The sequence below is a fragment of the Spermophilus citellus genome (assembly GCF_964194105.1).
Source record: "Spermophilus citellus genome assembly, chromosome: 10".
Taxonomy (NCBI): Eukaryota; Metazoa; Chordata; class Mammalia; order Rodentia; family Sciuridae; genus Spermophilus; species Spermophilus citellus.
In genome coordinates this window covers 25,209,393-25,224,787 of record NC_138197.1, presented here as the reverse complement: position 1 = coordinate 25,224,787, position 15,395 = coordinate 25,209,393, and the positions used below count along the sequence as shown (strand labels likewise).

The 15,395-nt window shown below is 35.3% G+C and overlaps 1 protein-coding gene across 2 annotated transcripts in view; it reads left to right on the top strand.

Annotated features, from left to right (window-relative positions):
• Positions 1–15,395, top strand: part of KDM5A (lysine demethylase 5A) — an 88,424-nt gene that overhangs the window by 46,010 nt on the left and 27,019 nt on the right. For both annotated transcript variants that reach the window (XM_081309798.1, XM_081309799.1), the window contains exons 15-20: positions 527–708; positions 1,473–1,597; positions 2,041–2,191; positions 5,220–5,334; positions 7,660–8,015; positions 12,641–12,779. In XM_081309798.1, coding sequence (XP_081165924.1) covers positions 527–708; positions 1,473–1,597; positions 2,041–2,191; positions 5,220–5,334; positions 7,660–8,015; positions 12,641–12,779 — 1,068 coding nt within the window. The remainder of the gene's footprint in view (positions 1–526; positions 709–1,472; positions 1,598–2,040; positions 2,192–5,219; positions 5,335–7,659; positions 8,016–12,640; positions 12,780–15,395) is intronic.

Genomic DNA, 15,395 nt, shown 5'->3' with positions numbered 1-15,395 from the left:
TGGAGCAGTAATTTAAAAAAAGGTTAATCTTTTTATTATTTTAAGGAGAAGACAAAACCACATAAAACCTGTGTTCTGTGTGTATCTTTCTGAATTATGTGGTAAAACTTCTTTTCATCATCACTCAGGTCAAGAAAGAAAAGTCAGCTACCCCCAAAACTGACAAACTTATATTTCTTGACCTGACAACCTTACATTTCTTAACCTCCCAATTCAAACTTCCCTTCCCTCAAAAAACTATCTTGACTTTTATAGTAATTATTTCCTTGCATGTTTGTATAGTTTTATCACTCAAACATATATTATTCAACACGCAAAGTTTAAGTTTTGCACAGTTTTAAAGATCTAGTCATCTCCAGTACCATTAAAAAAAGTAGCCATGTTTTAGGGAGCATTTTGATGTCATACCATTGTACCTTCCATATTTATGCCTTAAATTGGAGATTTATCTGTAGAAAAACACAGTTTAAGTTCTTTGCTTTAAAGACTAGAAAGACTTGATCTGGTGACATAAATTATATTTCAGGGTGTTTTGATGTCAGAAGAAGAAGTGTTTGAACTTGTTCCTGATGATGAGCGACAGTGTTCAGCATGCAGAACTACATGTTTTCTTTCTGCTCTCACGTGCTCCTGTAATCCTGAGCGGCTTGTATGTCTCTACCATCCAACCGATTTGTGTCCCTGCCCCATGCAGAAGAAATGTCTTAGGTATCCAAAAGGAATTTGTAAAACTTATATTACCTTTTAAACAACAACAACAAATCTTAATGTTGTTCTTAGTTATTCCCTTCCCTGACCCTAAACTGCTCGTATTTTTTTTTTTTTTTTTGGTACCAGGGATTGAACTCAGGGGCGCTTTACCACTGACCTGACAACCTTACACCACCCTTTTTGTATTTTATTTAGAGACAGAGTTTCGCTAAGTTACTTAGGGCTACTAGGTTGCTGAGGCTGGCCTTAAACTCACGACCCTCTGCCTCAGCCTCCCAAGCTGCTGGAATTAAAGGCGTGTGCCGCAGTGCCCAGCTGTTAACAACTTCTGTATTCACTTTCCTACTTGAGGTTCATTCTTTTAAAGTTGGCCCTAAAAGTGGCAGCTAAAATTAGTGTTTTTTTACTAGTTAATTCCATATGTTCCTTGTTTTTCTCTGCGTTAAAGCTGTGGGCTTTTTTTTTTTTTTTTTATTGTTTCCCTCTCTCTTCTTTGAAACCCAGGTCTCCCTTTATTGTCCAGGCTGGCCTTGAACTTTCGATACTCTTGTCTCAGTCTCCTAATAACTGGGATTATAGGCCTGCATCACCACACCTGGTTCAGTTTTCACTTAATGTGAACCAAGATTCCATTCCCTTGGCCATTGTACTTTTCTTAAGCTGATTGTACTTAAAATTTAATTTGTTTTCAAGTTGTTGGATTTTGAAGTTTTTATTTGTGTGTGTTTGTGTATGTCTGTTTCTTTCTTGTTTTTTTGTAGATATCGCTACCCACTAGAAGACCTCCCTTCTCTTCTTTATGGTGTAAAAGTCAGGGCACAGTCCTATGACACTTGGGTCAGTCGAGTTACAGAAGCATTATCTGCTAACTTCAGCCACAAAAAAGGTTAAGTTTTCTTCTTTTGTATAATATACTGAAATCACTGTCACTTTTAAAGAGGCAAAATTTTAAGGATGTTTTTGTTTTGAGACTAATGGGTTAGTTGAATATAGGCTTAATTTTGTACTTGAGAATCTTCATTTAAATGAAAAAACTGACAAAATGGAACAGATAACTTGGAGTAGATATATATTTGGTGGAGCCTTTGCTAACCAGTGGACCAACGCCGAAGGCTTTTTTGAAAATGAAGTAACCTTATCTGAGAGAAGTCATCTATAGGCATTTGGAATGGGCTTCTGATCAGAAGTTTTTATTGCATTGGAGAGATTTTCATAGCTGCAGTTACATTTCTACTAGTAAGTTGATGACTCACTTGAGTGAGATTAGTGAGGATTTTAGAATGGTTTTGTCTGTGATCATAGCATATGGCTTTTTATTTATTTTTACAGATTTGATTGAATTGCGAGTAATGCTGGAGGATGCTGAGGATAGAAAATACCCAGAGAATGATCTCTTTCGAAAACTCAGGGATGCTGTAAAAGAAGCTGAGACTTGCGCTTCTGTGGCTCAGCTGCTTCTGAGCAAAAAACAAAAACATAGGTAAACCTAAAAAGAGTTTGATTTTCCAGTGGTTTCCTGTTTCTCTCAGATTAAAAGCCAGAGTTTTAACTGGCCTATGAAATCCTATGTTATCACTGACCTCTTATGGCCACGTCTTACCCAGTAGTGCCTGGGTCTTCTGCTATTCCTTCTCTCCCTCCCTCAAATTGTCAGAAACTTTTAAAACTGTAATAGTATAAGTTAGTTGTAAATAGCTGTATCAGGAAGACAACAGACAGACCTGCTGGGTTCAATGCTGGAAATCAGCACTGAAGTTATATAGTATCTATGGGACAAAGACCTACCTGTAGCCAGGAAAATAATTTTTGAAGACCCACTAAGTTTATTTTATATTCATTTGTATCTGAGGGAATTAACAGCATGTGCAGTTTATGACCTAGCATTCTCTTCCTTCTTAGACATGTTTAATGACTTTTCAGATGAGATTTGTGAAACATGGTCCACAAGTCCACAAGCTTATGAAAATATGAAAGTTTACTTTTTCAAAAAGGTAGATGAGGGGCTGGGGATGTGACTCAAGTGGTAGCGTGCTTGCCTAGCATGCGTGAGGCACTGGGTTCAATTCTCAGCATCACATAAAAACAAAAATAAAGATATTGTGTCCACCTAAAACTAAAAAATAAATATTAAAAAAAAAGGTAGATGAAGCAGATGCCTGTGGATAATTGGAAAGCAGTAGTATTGTTTTCTTATGTGGAGGGAAAACCCAGAAAAAAAATATATCACTTATCGAAGAAGAAAAGAACATACTTAGTTCAAGACCATCCACCCTAAATTGATAGTAGCTAATTGATTCATTCATTCAGGTCCCAAATTCAAATTTCTTAACAACATAGATCAGGAATATTTAATAACACAGGATCTGAATAAAGTATTTTGAGTTTGGGTAACTTCATAATCTACTTTTTATTAGAACTGTTAGCTTTACTAAAGGGGGTGATATATATTATTTCACATTTTTTCCCTAACACAGGATCTGAATAAAGTATTTTGAGTTTGGGTAACTTCATAATCTACTTTTTATAAGAACTGTTAGCTTTACTAAAGGGGGTGATATATATTATTTCACATTTTTTCCCTCAAAAACTCTCCATTTTTGTTCCACTCTAGAGCATTCTTGGTGTTCTTCATACATACCAGGCATGCTCTTGCATTCTCACTTCTCTTCACTCAGAGTTCTCTTTCCACCATATCCAGGTGCTTGTTTTGTACTTCTTTTAGGTCCTTTAAAACTATCACTTTTAGGCCAGGTATGGTGGCATACACCTGTAATCCCAGTGGCTTGGGAGACTGAAGCAAAAGGATTGTGAGTTCAAAGCCAGCCTCAGCAAGTTGGCAGGGCCCTAAGCAACTCAGTGAGACCCTGTTCTAAATACAACACAAAAAATAGCTAGGGATGTGGCTCAGTGGTTAAGTGTCCCTGGGTTCAATCCCCAGTACTCCAAAAAAGAAGAATCACTTTCTTGGACAGGCCTTTTCTCATAGTCCTTTATGAAATTGCAACCCTATCCTTTCCTACTTTGTTTTTATTCTAACTCTGTCACCTTTTGATACACCAATTTATTTATTTAATGTCATTTCTTCCATATTCTCTCTCTCTCTCTAGGTGGGTGGGGGGTGGTGGTGGTGAGCACTGGGAATTGAACCCAGAGGCACATCCCCATTTGTTCATGGACCTTTATTTTATTTACTTATTTATAAGTGGTGCTAAGAATTGAACCCAGTGCCTCACACATGCTACAAAGCACTCTACCACTGAGCCACAACCTCAGCACTCCCAGCTCTTTTTTATTTTTTGAGACAGGGTCTTGTTAAGTTGTTTTGAGCCTTGCTAAGTTATTGGTCTGGCTTTGAACTTGTCATTTTCCTGCCTCAGCCTTCTGAGTTGCTGGGATTATAGACTATGCCACCACACATGTCTATCTCCTCCATTCTTCCCTCTCTCCACCAGAATGTCAAAGATTTTGATTTTCATTGCTATATTTCTTGTGCTTACAAAAACAGCATATAGCAGGTGCACAGTAAATATTTGTAAATAAATAAATGATACTACAGGCTAAAGGCAGGTGGCAGCAAAGAGTAACCTTGATGGATGTGGAAGAGGTTGTGGTTGGTTAAGGAGCATAGAAGGGTTATGCCTGATTTAATGCAATTCATATGCATTAACTTTTCTGTAGTATTATTTCATAGTCATTCCAACATATTCCTTATATCTGAATAGCTTTTGTCTATAATACTTCACATTGAGTTCTAAATTACTTTGTGAAGTTTTGTTTTGTTTTTTTAAACCTACCAATTTATCAGAGAATCTTTGAGACTTTTTTTTTTTTTTTTGGTACTGGGAATTGAACCCAAGAGTGTTTACCGCACTGAACTACATCCCCAGACTTTTTTTTAAATTTTGATTTTGAGATAGGGTTTTGCTACATTGCTTAGAGCCTCAGTTGTTAAGGCTGACCTCAAACTTGGGATCCTCCTTCCTTGGCCTTCCAAGTTGCTGGGAACACAGGAATGTACTACTGTTCCTGTCTCTTAAGAGACATTGCCCAGTAGATCTTACCTTGTCACTAAATGATCATTGAATCCCTTGGGAAATCTAATAAAAGCTTAGGGAACCTTTTAGAAAAGTGCATGTACACACAAGATTTTGAAACAATTTCAGGTGATTTGTTATTCTAAGGTAGGTTAAAGGCCCTTGTTTCAGATTGTAAACATTTTAACATACAGGATTTAGTTTTATTAATAAACTTAACATGGGTGAATTTATTTAATGTTGGAGATATTTAGCACTTACAGATTGGAAGAAATGTGACTTGGAGTGTTGAATCTTAGAATCATTAACTGAAGAGCTTAAAATTTTATTTTGAAGTGATTACCTTTATAATGGATTCTAACACCAGGATTCTAAGATTGCTTAGGTTTGAGTTCTGAATTAGAGTAAGAGCCCTATTTTATATCAGAATGACTGAGTTATTCTTACTTATGGCTCAATATTATTTCACAACAGGCAAAGCTCAGATGGTGGGAGGACTAGGACCAAACTGACAGTAGAAGAATTGAAAGCCTTTGTCCAACAACTATTTAGTCTTCCATGTGTCATCAGCCAAGCTCGACAAGTAAAGGTGAAGTGTAAAATTCTTTTCTTGAGTAATATCCTTTGTAATATGGACAGCTATTTTGGTTTAACAAAATTGTATGTCTGTTTTTTTGTTCTGTTGGCTTCTTTTCTTATATATATACTGTTATTTAAGGTTATTTAGTAGGCAGTTTCTTAGTTTTATTCTTAGCCTTCATACCTTTTAACATTCTGGAACTAAGTAAACTAAAAAAATATTTTAATATTAAATTTGGGTCAGAGCTTCTATACATTTATTTATGTATTTATTTATTTTTGGTATCAAGGAGTGAACCCTTGGGTGCTTAACCACTGAGCCACATCCCTGGCCCTTTTTATTTCTATTTTGAGACAGGGTCTTTCTAAGTTGCTTAGAGCCTTGCTAAGTTGCTGAGGCTTGCTTTGAACTTGCAGTCCTTTTGCCTCTGTCTCCCGAGTTGCTGGTATTACAAACATGCACCACTGCACCTGGCTGAGACTTTATTTAAATAAAGGTAACTGAAACACAGTAAATTGGTTTTAAAATTTGAGTATAGCAGGAAGTTTCTAATACACATGAGCTTTTAAAAATACAGAGCTCTGAAATTATTCAGGTTCCAATGATTTAATGAATATGTAAAATCTCAAAAGTATGTTAGTTTGTATGTTTTGTAATATTTTGATAGTTTTTGTGTTTGGGAAGTGGCTAGGATGTTTAAAATAGCTCTTAAGAAGGCCATCAACTTGTAAAATCTAGTATAATTTATGATCTTACTTCATTTCATAAGAACATTTTCATTTTGGTAGTTAGCTACTTTCTTTTTTCAATGGCTTTTTTCTGTAATCAATTGTGATACCACACATTCCTTCTTTTACTTCTCTTTGTTGTTTTTTTTTTCACTAGTAAGTGTTGGAGTGTATTAGGAGTCTCAGTTTTTTTTTTCTTTTTGGTACCAGGGATTGAACCCCGGGGTGCTTAACCACTAAGCTACATCCCCAGTGCATTTGGTATTTTATTTAGAGACAGGATAACACTGAGTTGCTTAGGGCCTCATCAGCCATTTCTTTACTCTAGGTGTAACGTCTCCTGATATCTTCTTGTTTTGTCGAGTGTCATTAAATGTTATCTGCAACTGGTTGATTCCCAGATCTCCAGCTTTCACTGTATTTCTTTTCTACGGATTTTGTATATTCAGATGCATACTCTACATTTCTTGGCAGACTAATAGATATCTGAAAAACATTTTAATTAGTCAAATGAATCAAAACCCTTGATTCCTTTATATTCCTATACTCCATGTCCAATCTCTAAATAAGTGCTGCAATTACCTCCAAAATATATCCCACAGTGAACCATGTTTTTATCATGATCTCTGATTAAAATTGCTCTAGTATCATCATTGCTTGAAATTGCTCTGTGGCAGTTGCATCTGTGTCTTGTATTACCGCAATAGCCTCCTAGCTGCTTTCTCTTCTGCTTTTGTTCTTGGCAGTTTATTATTTGTTTTGGAAGCCGGAGTGTTTATCTAAAATATAACTCAAATCATAGAACTCACTTGTGGTTAAAATCATCCAGTGGTTTCCCAAAGCCATTAGAATGAAATCCAAACTCATAATCCATAAAACATTATGTAATCTGAGCTCTGCTTATTCTTTACATCTCTCTTATCCACTTGTAACAGGACATCAAGCTTATTCCTTTTTAAAAGCTTTTGTAATAATATTTGTCCTGCCTGAACTATTTTTCTACTAGAATCTGCATATAGTTCCCACTCTCACTCCCTTGTTTTAGATTTGGTTCACTGTCTTCTGTGACTACCATTGCTAATAAATGTGCCTCCTGCTCCTCTGGTCATTCTGTGTTTTGTGTTGCCTTATTTTATTTTCAGAATACCTAATATTAACAAACTTTTTTTTTCATGTTTATTGTCTGTCCACATATATTAGAGTATATGGTTTCCTGAAGACAAGGACTTTTTTATGTCTTTAGTATTGTGTGCCTAGAGCAGTGGCTACATCTAAGTTAGTAGTCATTAAGTATTTATTAAACGAATCAATTGTATTTTAAAAATAAGATTATGGATAGAATTACTGAGAAGCATAATGCTTTTAACTATTATATCTGAATATTTGATGCTATGATGGTGAGATTTATAAGAGAGTCTAGAATTGATAGCTTATCTGAACTCTATTCTATTCCATGCTTATTTGGTATCTTTAATTTGCCTTTTTTTTTTTTCACATTGTGGGGATGGAACTCGGGGCCTTGTACATTCTAGGGAAGTGTTCTCCAACTGAGCTATAGCCACAATCAAAATTTTCTTTTCATTTTTATTTTTTTTCACCTATTCAGAATTTGCTGGATGATGTAGAAGAATTTCACGAACGTGCTCAGGAGGCCATGATGGATGAAACGCCAGACTCTTCCAAACTTCAGATGTTGATAGACATGGGTTCTAGTCTCTATGTGGAGCTACCTGAATTGCCTCAACTTAAGCAAGAGCTACAGCAGGCTCGGTGGCTGGATGAAGTAAGACTGACCCTGTCAGATCCACAACAAGTCACTTTGGATGTCATGAAGAAACTGATTGACTCTGGAGTAGGGTTAGCACCCCACCATGCTGTGGAGAAAGCCATGGCTGAACTACAAGAGCTTCTCACTGTCTCTGAACGATGGGAAGAAAAGGCTAAGGTCTGCCTACAGGCAAGGTGAACACATATTTTGGTGACTGCTGCCTCTTTAATAACCAAGATAGAAGGAAGAATGGGAAGGAGAAACATAAGGGCCTGTTTCATTACATGTTTATTTAAATGTTTTGTGTCTCCTTTACCAGTCACTGAGTTATCAAATGGTGCTGTAAGTAGGTAGACTGTTTCACATATGTGCAAACTATTGTGTTGAGTACTTTGTATGGTATCTTTAAATGATACAAAGTAGTGTTTTGTTAAGAGCCACAATTAATGATATAATTAGGAAATAATAGTTATAAAGCTCATTGAAATATCTTTTTATTAATCGAGAGGTTTGGAAAAATCTTATAGGAACAAGGAGAGATCTGAGCTTGGATGGTGAGTTAAAAAGCTTATGAGAAAAGTAAGAATTTGAGGAGAATCTTGAAGAATGAGTAGGATTGAAGTAAGGTAGGGGGAAATATGAGAAATGATGTAAGCAAAGTTTAAGGACTATGTTCAGATGACAGAAAATAAATGATACCAGAGTGGAAGACTTTTGCAGGAAAATAATAAGAGATAGGAATTAGGTTAGAGTTGCATTAGCATTGGTACCCCTTTGGACTTAAGTAAAGGGGACATCATATTTGACTGTATTTCAGTTAATTTGGCTAGTAATTAATCATGGAGTTTTTTGGTGAAAGCATTTCTCCAGCAGCTGATTAATAGCTACATAATTTTCTATTATGAGGATAAGACAATGGGTGCTCAGAGTAGTTACATGGTTATTAAGTGACATAGCTAAAATTTAAAGCCTCTTGTAATCCTCCCAAAGTATCTATGCACTTAACTACTTTGTCAGCCACTTACTTTGGAAGTATTTGTAGGAAACTCTTTAGGTGACTTAATTAACACAGCTCTACTTTCTTAAGAGGAGTCTCCATGGTTGCTGGATTCTTTGCTCTTCAGGTGCCATGCAGAATGTGTTAAAGTTTATTCATAGCTTTATTCTGAACTAGATGGAAGCATATTAATTGGGTAAATCTAAATGATTTTGGAATATAAAACTATGATTTGGTATACTTGATGCAACTGATAGTAGTCTACTGAAATAAAGTTTTATTGGGAGTAATATTTGAAAATTTTCTTTTCCCAATCTCCTGTATTTAATTAGTCACCAAGTTCTGATGTTTTTGCAAACAAAATATCTCATCTCTCTTTTTTAACTCCAATGTCACTGACCTAATTATAGTCCTTTTATATTTTCCCTTTATCTTTGCTGTTCAGTAAATATTATAGAGTACCTACCATGTATCTGCACTATTTCTAAGTTCTGTGGAGACAGTAGTAAATAAGACACATAAAGTCTCTCTTCTGTCATAGAATTAACATTCTAGTGGAGAGAGAGAGAGAGAGAGAGAGAGAGAGGGATAAATAGGTTAATTTCAGATAATAAGTGTCATGAAGAAAATAAAATTAATGAAGAAACAGGTTAGTGGAGATAGTTGGAGATAGAATCTTTTCCATCTTCTGTTAGAATTATCTTTCTGAAACACATCCTTAATATTCTTGATCTCACAGCATTGGTTATTAAGTCCTTATCATTCTTGGTATTTGTATTCTTTGCCTTTGGCCTTCTCTCTGCCTTTCAAATAATGGCTTTCCTCAAGATTCTAAACTAGATCTTTTTCTTTTTTCACTCTCTGTAATCTCCTTGGAAATTTCATTGGCTCTATTATATATCTTTATAGTGAATAACTCTTAAATTCTCATCAGTAATATAAATGTCTTTCATAGATAACCTCTGCTTTTTAGATAATTCCAGTAGATGTCCCTGGCAGGTACCTCAAATTCCCTGTATCCAAATTGGATTAAATCCTCATACCAGCCCTCTTTTTTGTTTCTTTATTCTGTGAATTATAACATCTTGCACAAATTTGAACAAGCAAGTACTTTAGTAGCTACCTTTTTTATTCCTTACCCTTAGAGTCAATCATATGAATTATATTTTTCTTCATTAGGTGTAGAATTATTCTAGGTTGATAACTTTTTTTTTTTTTTTGGTACAGGGATTGCACTTAGGGATGCTAAACAACTGAGCCACATCCCCAGCTTTTTTAAATATTTGATTTAGAGACAGGGTATAAATTGCTGAGACTGGCTTTTTTTTTTTCCCTCATGTTTTATTTATTTATTTTTTTTGTCATACATGACAGCAGAATGTATTTTGACATATAATATATACATGGAATGCACATACATCAGTCATAATGTCTATTCTATTCTGCTGCCCTTCCTATCCCCCCTATTCCTCCCCTCCTCTGAGACAGGCTTTGAACTCAAGATCTTCCTGCCTTAGCCTCCGGGGCTGTTGGGACTACAGGCGTATACCACTGGGCCCGGCTTGATAATTATTTTGTCTCAGTACTTTGAATATATCTCTTTTTTTTTAACTTTTTTTTTTATATCTTATTTTGTTTATTTATTTTTATGTGGTGCTGAGGATTGAACTCAGGGTCTCACACGTGCGAGGTGAGAGCTCTACCGCTGGGCCACAACTCCAGTCCCTTTGAATATATCTTGTCTGCTGTTTTGAAGAGAATCATTTTGCTTGGGCTGCTTGTAGGATTTTTTTTTTTTTACCTTTCCTTCCCCTTGGACTGCTGTCATAGTAGTTTAGGTCATTAGCATCAGGTTCTGCCAGTGGTCTAACCCTCTCTGATCTGTTCTCTACATTGTCACTAGTGTTGTGCTAATGGTGTCCCTTTTTCATTTCCTTGTTTAGAGCCTTTCCCTATTTTCCCAATGCCCTCAGGATGCAGTCCAAATTCCTCCACCTAGTTTATAAGGCCATTTGTTATCTAACTCCTTGCTTAATTACATGTTGCCTCATCTTTTGTCATTCTTCCTCATATTCTATGTTCCAATATAGTACCTTCCCACCCCAGTTCCTCAAACATATCATGTTATTTCTTTCTCAAGATCTTTGTGTGTGTTTATTTTTTTCTTCTGTGGAGCACTGTTACCTCTGCTCATTCTCTGTGGTGTGCTTCTTACCACTCCTGCCCTGTCCTTTCCCCACCTTTTCTGATTTGCTTCTATTCAGAAAGGATGAGAAAGCTTAAATGTCAGCAAGGCTTCTTTCACTTGTTAAGTCAATTAGATCCTTCTACTATGTGTTTTGGTAGCACCTTCACTTTTCTTTATCATTGCAGGTATCACAGTGCATCATAACTCCTTATGAATAATCCTCACCACAAGATTAAAAAGTTTCATGAATGATGAAACCACTCTGACTTTGAAGCTGTCTGTTGCTTTACATAGTGAAATTCATGGCTCTCAAAATTTCTAATCTGCTTGCATCTTTTTTTCTTGCCAAATCCCCTCACTCCACCTGCCTCCTTGCATCCACCACATTGCCCCCATCTGAAACTGAACTACCAGCTTCTTTGTTTTCCACACACAAAAAACTTTATTTACAGTTGAAAATGTAAACAGATAATCATGGTTCTGAATCTGTGATACTTTCAGGGTCTCGCTTGATCAAATGGGGTCATAGCTGGCAGGAGAGCAAACACAGAGGCTAGGTCAGTTTATTTGACTCAAAAAAAAAAAATCACTCAGAGCAAGGGATAATCTGATTCAGTTTTGTTCTGAACTACATTTCCCCACACTGTGATATTACCACAGGCAAATTGCTTATTGTTGGGGTCTGTGGGTACATTCTCGGTCTTTCTCATCACATGAGTGATTTTTCCTGTGGAATGTAATCCCTTTGTATCTTACTGACACCCCATATTTTCAAAAAGAAATAGATGTGGAATGATGACAGGTAATCACAAGCCTTTTTAGTTTATAAATACCTATAGGTAGAGCCAAAAGGACTCTTTTGAATTCTCCACTGCAGAACTGCCTATAGCTCTCAGCCATCTTAGGCACATCTGTGAACAGTTCTATCTTCATGAGGCCAGCTTCATAGCCACTACCTCAACCTCTTTTTAAATGGTTGTCCATACCTTTGTTCTCCTGGTTTTGTTTCTTTAACCTTTCATTTGATAAAATCATACTTCTTTAAGGCCTGGTCAAAGCTCTTAATTCTTCTGGGCAGAAGTAATTACTACTTCCTACAGTTGTGAGTCCATAGTAATTTTATTCTTAGTATAATTCTTATCTTGTATTCTGATTAATTGAGAATAAGGTCTATGTTTTATTCATCTTGTTTAACTAGTTATTAATGAATGTAGTAAATTAAATGTACATGGTTAACATTAATAGATTTCTAGTCTATTGCCTTCTGCACTGCTAATAAATATGCATCTTTGACCATTTCAGGTATTATAGAGAGCTAGAGTAGAGGCAGTCCAGTGCTGGGTAGTAAAAGGAGCTTGGTGCTGAAACTCATTCTGAATCAGTACTTCAGGTGTGTCATTTATTACATTAAATGACTTTGGAGAAAACAATTTATCTTCTTTGAGTTAAAGTTTTCTTATGTATAAAGTGAAAATAAAGATGATAACTGATTTGCCTCCTTTATAGAATTGTGGTAGGGATTAAATGAAATCATGTATATCAGCATTGTCTATACATTATAAAGAACTGTTCAAATGTTGGTATCATTTGAAATTTTCCTCATGCATCTCACCCTATTTTTATTGTTCTTTTAGACCTAGGCACAGTGTGGCAAGTTTAGAAAGCATTGTGAATGAAGCTAAGAACATTCCAGCCTTTCTACCCAATGTGTTGTCCCTGAAAGAAGCCTTACAAAAGGCTCGAGAATGGACAGCTAAAGTAGAAGCTATTCAGGTAAGCAGACTTTTGTATTAACCTACCCATCATGTAGTACCTATCTCAGAATTGAAACCTTTATACCTTTAATTATTTAAAATAGAATAATCACAGTAAAATAATAATGGTACTTAAAATTCACTTACTTTGTTTGATTTTGTAATAAATATTACCTACTTAAACATTAATAAGTTTTGTTCTGAAAAGTGATAAAACTTAGCTATTCAACTCTTACTAGTAGGTTTTTTTGTTTTTTAACCTGCTGTCTAAATATGAATTACTGTTAAAATAAGAGGCAGAAAAATAAAATGAAATTAACATTTACCACAATACTCTTGTGTACTAAAATACCTAAAAAGGTGTTTGGGAACAGGAATATACTGGGAAGGGTATAAAGAAAGATAGGACTCTGGGAGTTCATAATCCGCGTGAATCAAATGTATAAAATATGATATGTCAAGAGCTTTGTAATGTTTTGAACAACTAATAATAAAAAAAATTAAAAATAAAATAAAATAAAAACAACGATTAAGAGATTCAAGTGGCAAAAAAAAAAAAAAAAAGAAAGATAGGACTCTGGGGATGGGGTTTTGTAGCTCAGTGGTAGAGTGCTCACCTAGCACATATGAGGCATGGGTTTGGTCCTTAGCACCACATAAAAGTAAATAAATAAAAGTAACAGCAGATGGAGTAAAAAAAAAAATAGAGAAGAAAGAAATATAGGGCTTTGGCTTCAAAATAGCAAATTTTCTAGGTGGAACGACATATTAAAACAGTGAAGTCAGTGCTAAAAAGTATGCTTAGACTGTAAAAAACCATTAAGTAGCATCTACAGTACTATATGTGTAAATATTCTTAGTTGTAGAAATATATTCAAAGGAAAGGAGAATCAAATCACTTTCAGTAAACTGCTAACCCAACAAAGAACATGTGCTAGGTGTTAAGTTTTAATGACTTCTCTTTTACTATCTGAATTTTCAGTTGACTTACCTGCCACTGGTTTGTTTGTTTGTTTGTTTGTTTGTTTTTTCTTTTAAAAATTACCTCTGTTTTCATCAGGGTAGTTTCTTTGTTTTGCCTTTGACCTGTCTCAGGCAGTTGGTTGTCCTGAAAATCTGATAATCCTTAAACATGATTTATGATTGAAAGACCTAGTTGACAAGCTGTCCTGCATCTCCTTTGTAATTTTGAAATAATTATTTCTCTTAGGCTCTTCCCTTCATTGGAGTATTAATTTTTAGGCTCTGTATAAGATTCTGTTGATAGGCAGACTTTTCTTTAAAATACTTGGGTTTGGAGTAGGCTGGGTCTAGAAGGTGTTCTATAGACAAATAGCTATGGTTGGGCACAAGGGGGATAATAGTAATAATTGTAATTCTTTTTCTTTATTTTCTTCTTTTCTTTCTTTTTCTTCTGGGATTGCACTTGGGCACTTAACCATTGAGCCACATCCCTAATCCTTCTTATATTTTATTTAGAGACAAGGTCTCACAGAATTGCTTAGGCTGACTTTCATCTTACAATCCTCCTGCCTCAGCTCCGAGTCACTGGGATTACAGGTGTTTGCCACCATGCCTGAATATAAATGTTATTTCTCGGTCCTAAAATGTGAGCTTTTTGATCTATTCCATTTAGCTATCCTTATCTTGGTACCATAATGATTTAATTATGTCATTAAAATATCTCATGGGACTAGAACCTCTTTGTTATTTTTTTTTAATTCATCGGTCTTTTTTCTGTTTGTTACCCATATGCTTCCGTGTATTTCTCAAAATGAGTTTACAGGCAAATGCTTCATTAGATACATGAGAAATAACTTTTTACTGGAATGTAGTATTTAAGTTCTAGAGATAATAATGGTTTTGTTATATGGCAATATAGAAACATTGTTAACTTAGAAAGAAAGTACTCATTCTAAAACTCAGATTATATAACATAAAATGGAAGTGGTTATTAAAACTAAAATCCTGCTTTTAGGTTTGTGTTCATAGAAAATTAAATTTGTCTATAATGGTACACTTGATTTCAACACTGTTGAAATGATGAGTCCATTGTCCTAGATAACATTAAATATTTGTTTCCATCAATTAGCAAATTCATTTCCTCATTCCTAATTGTATTTATGCTATCTGTTCCTCAGATTGTCCTTTGAATAAATTTTTATATCTTGTTCTCTTATTAATAAAGTAAATAAGATCTTTGATTACATGTCATTAAAAAATGAATGTATGCCAGGCACAGTGGTACACTCCTGTAATATCAGCAGCTCGAGAAGCTAAGGCAAGAGGATCGCAGGTTCCAAGCCAGCCTCAGCAAAAGTGAGGTGCTAAGCAATTCAGTGAGACCCTGTCTCTAAATAAAATAAAAATAGGGCTGGGGATGTGGCTCAGTGGTCGAGTGCCCCCGAGTCAAAACCCAGTACCAAAAAAAAAAAAAGTATATAGAAGACCAATAGAGTAGAGGAAGGGAGGAGGGAAGGGCCTGAATACAGGAATGACACCTACAAATTATGCTCTATATATGTTATATATGTACATATGTGTGAATCACGTGTATGTGTGTATATATATATCTCACACACGATTATATATCACACTAATTAAAATAACATTAATCTCAGTGGCTTGGGAGGCC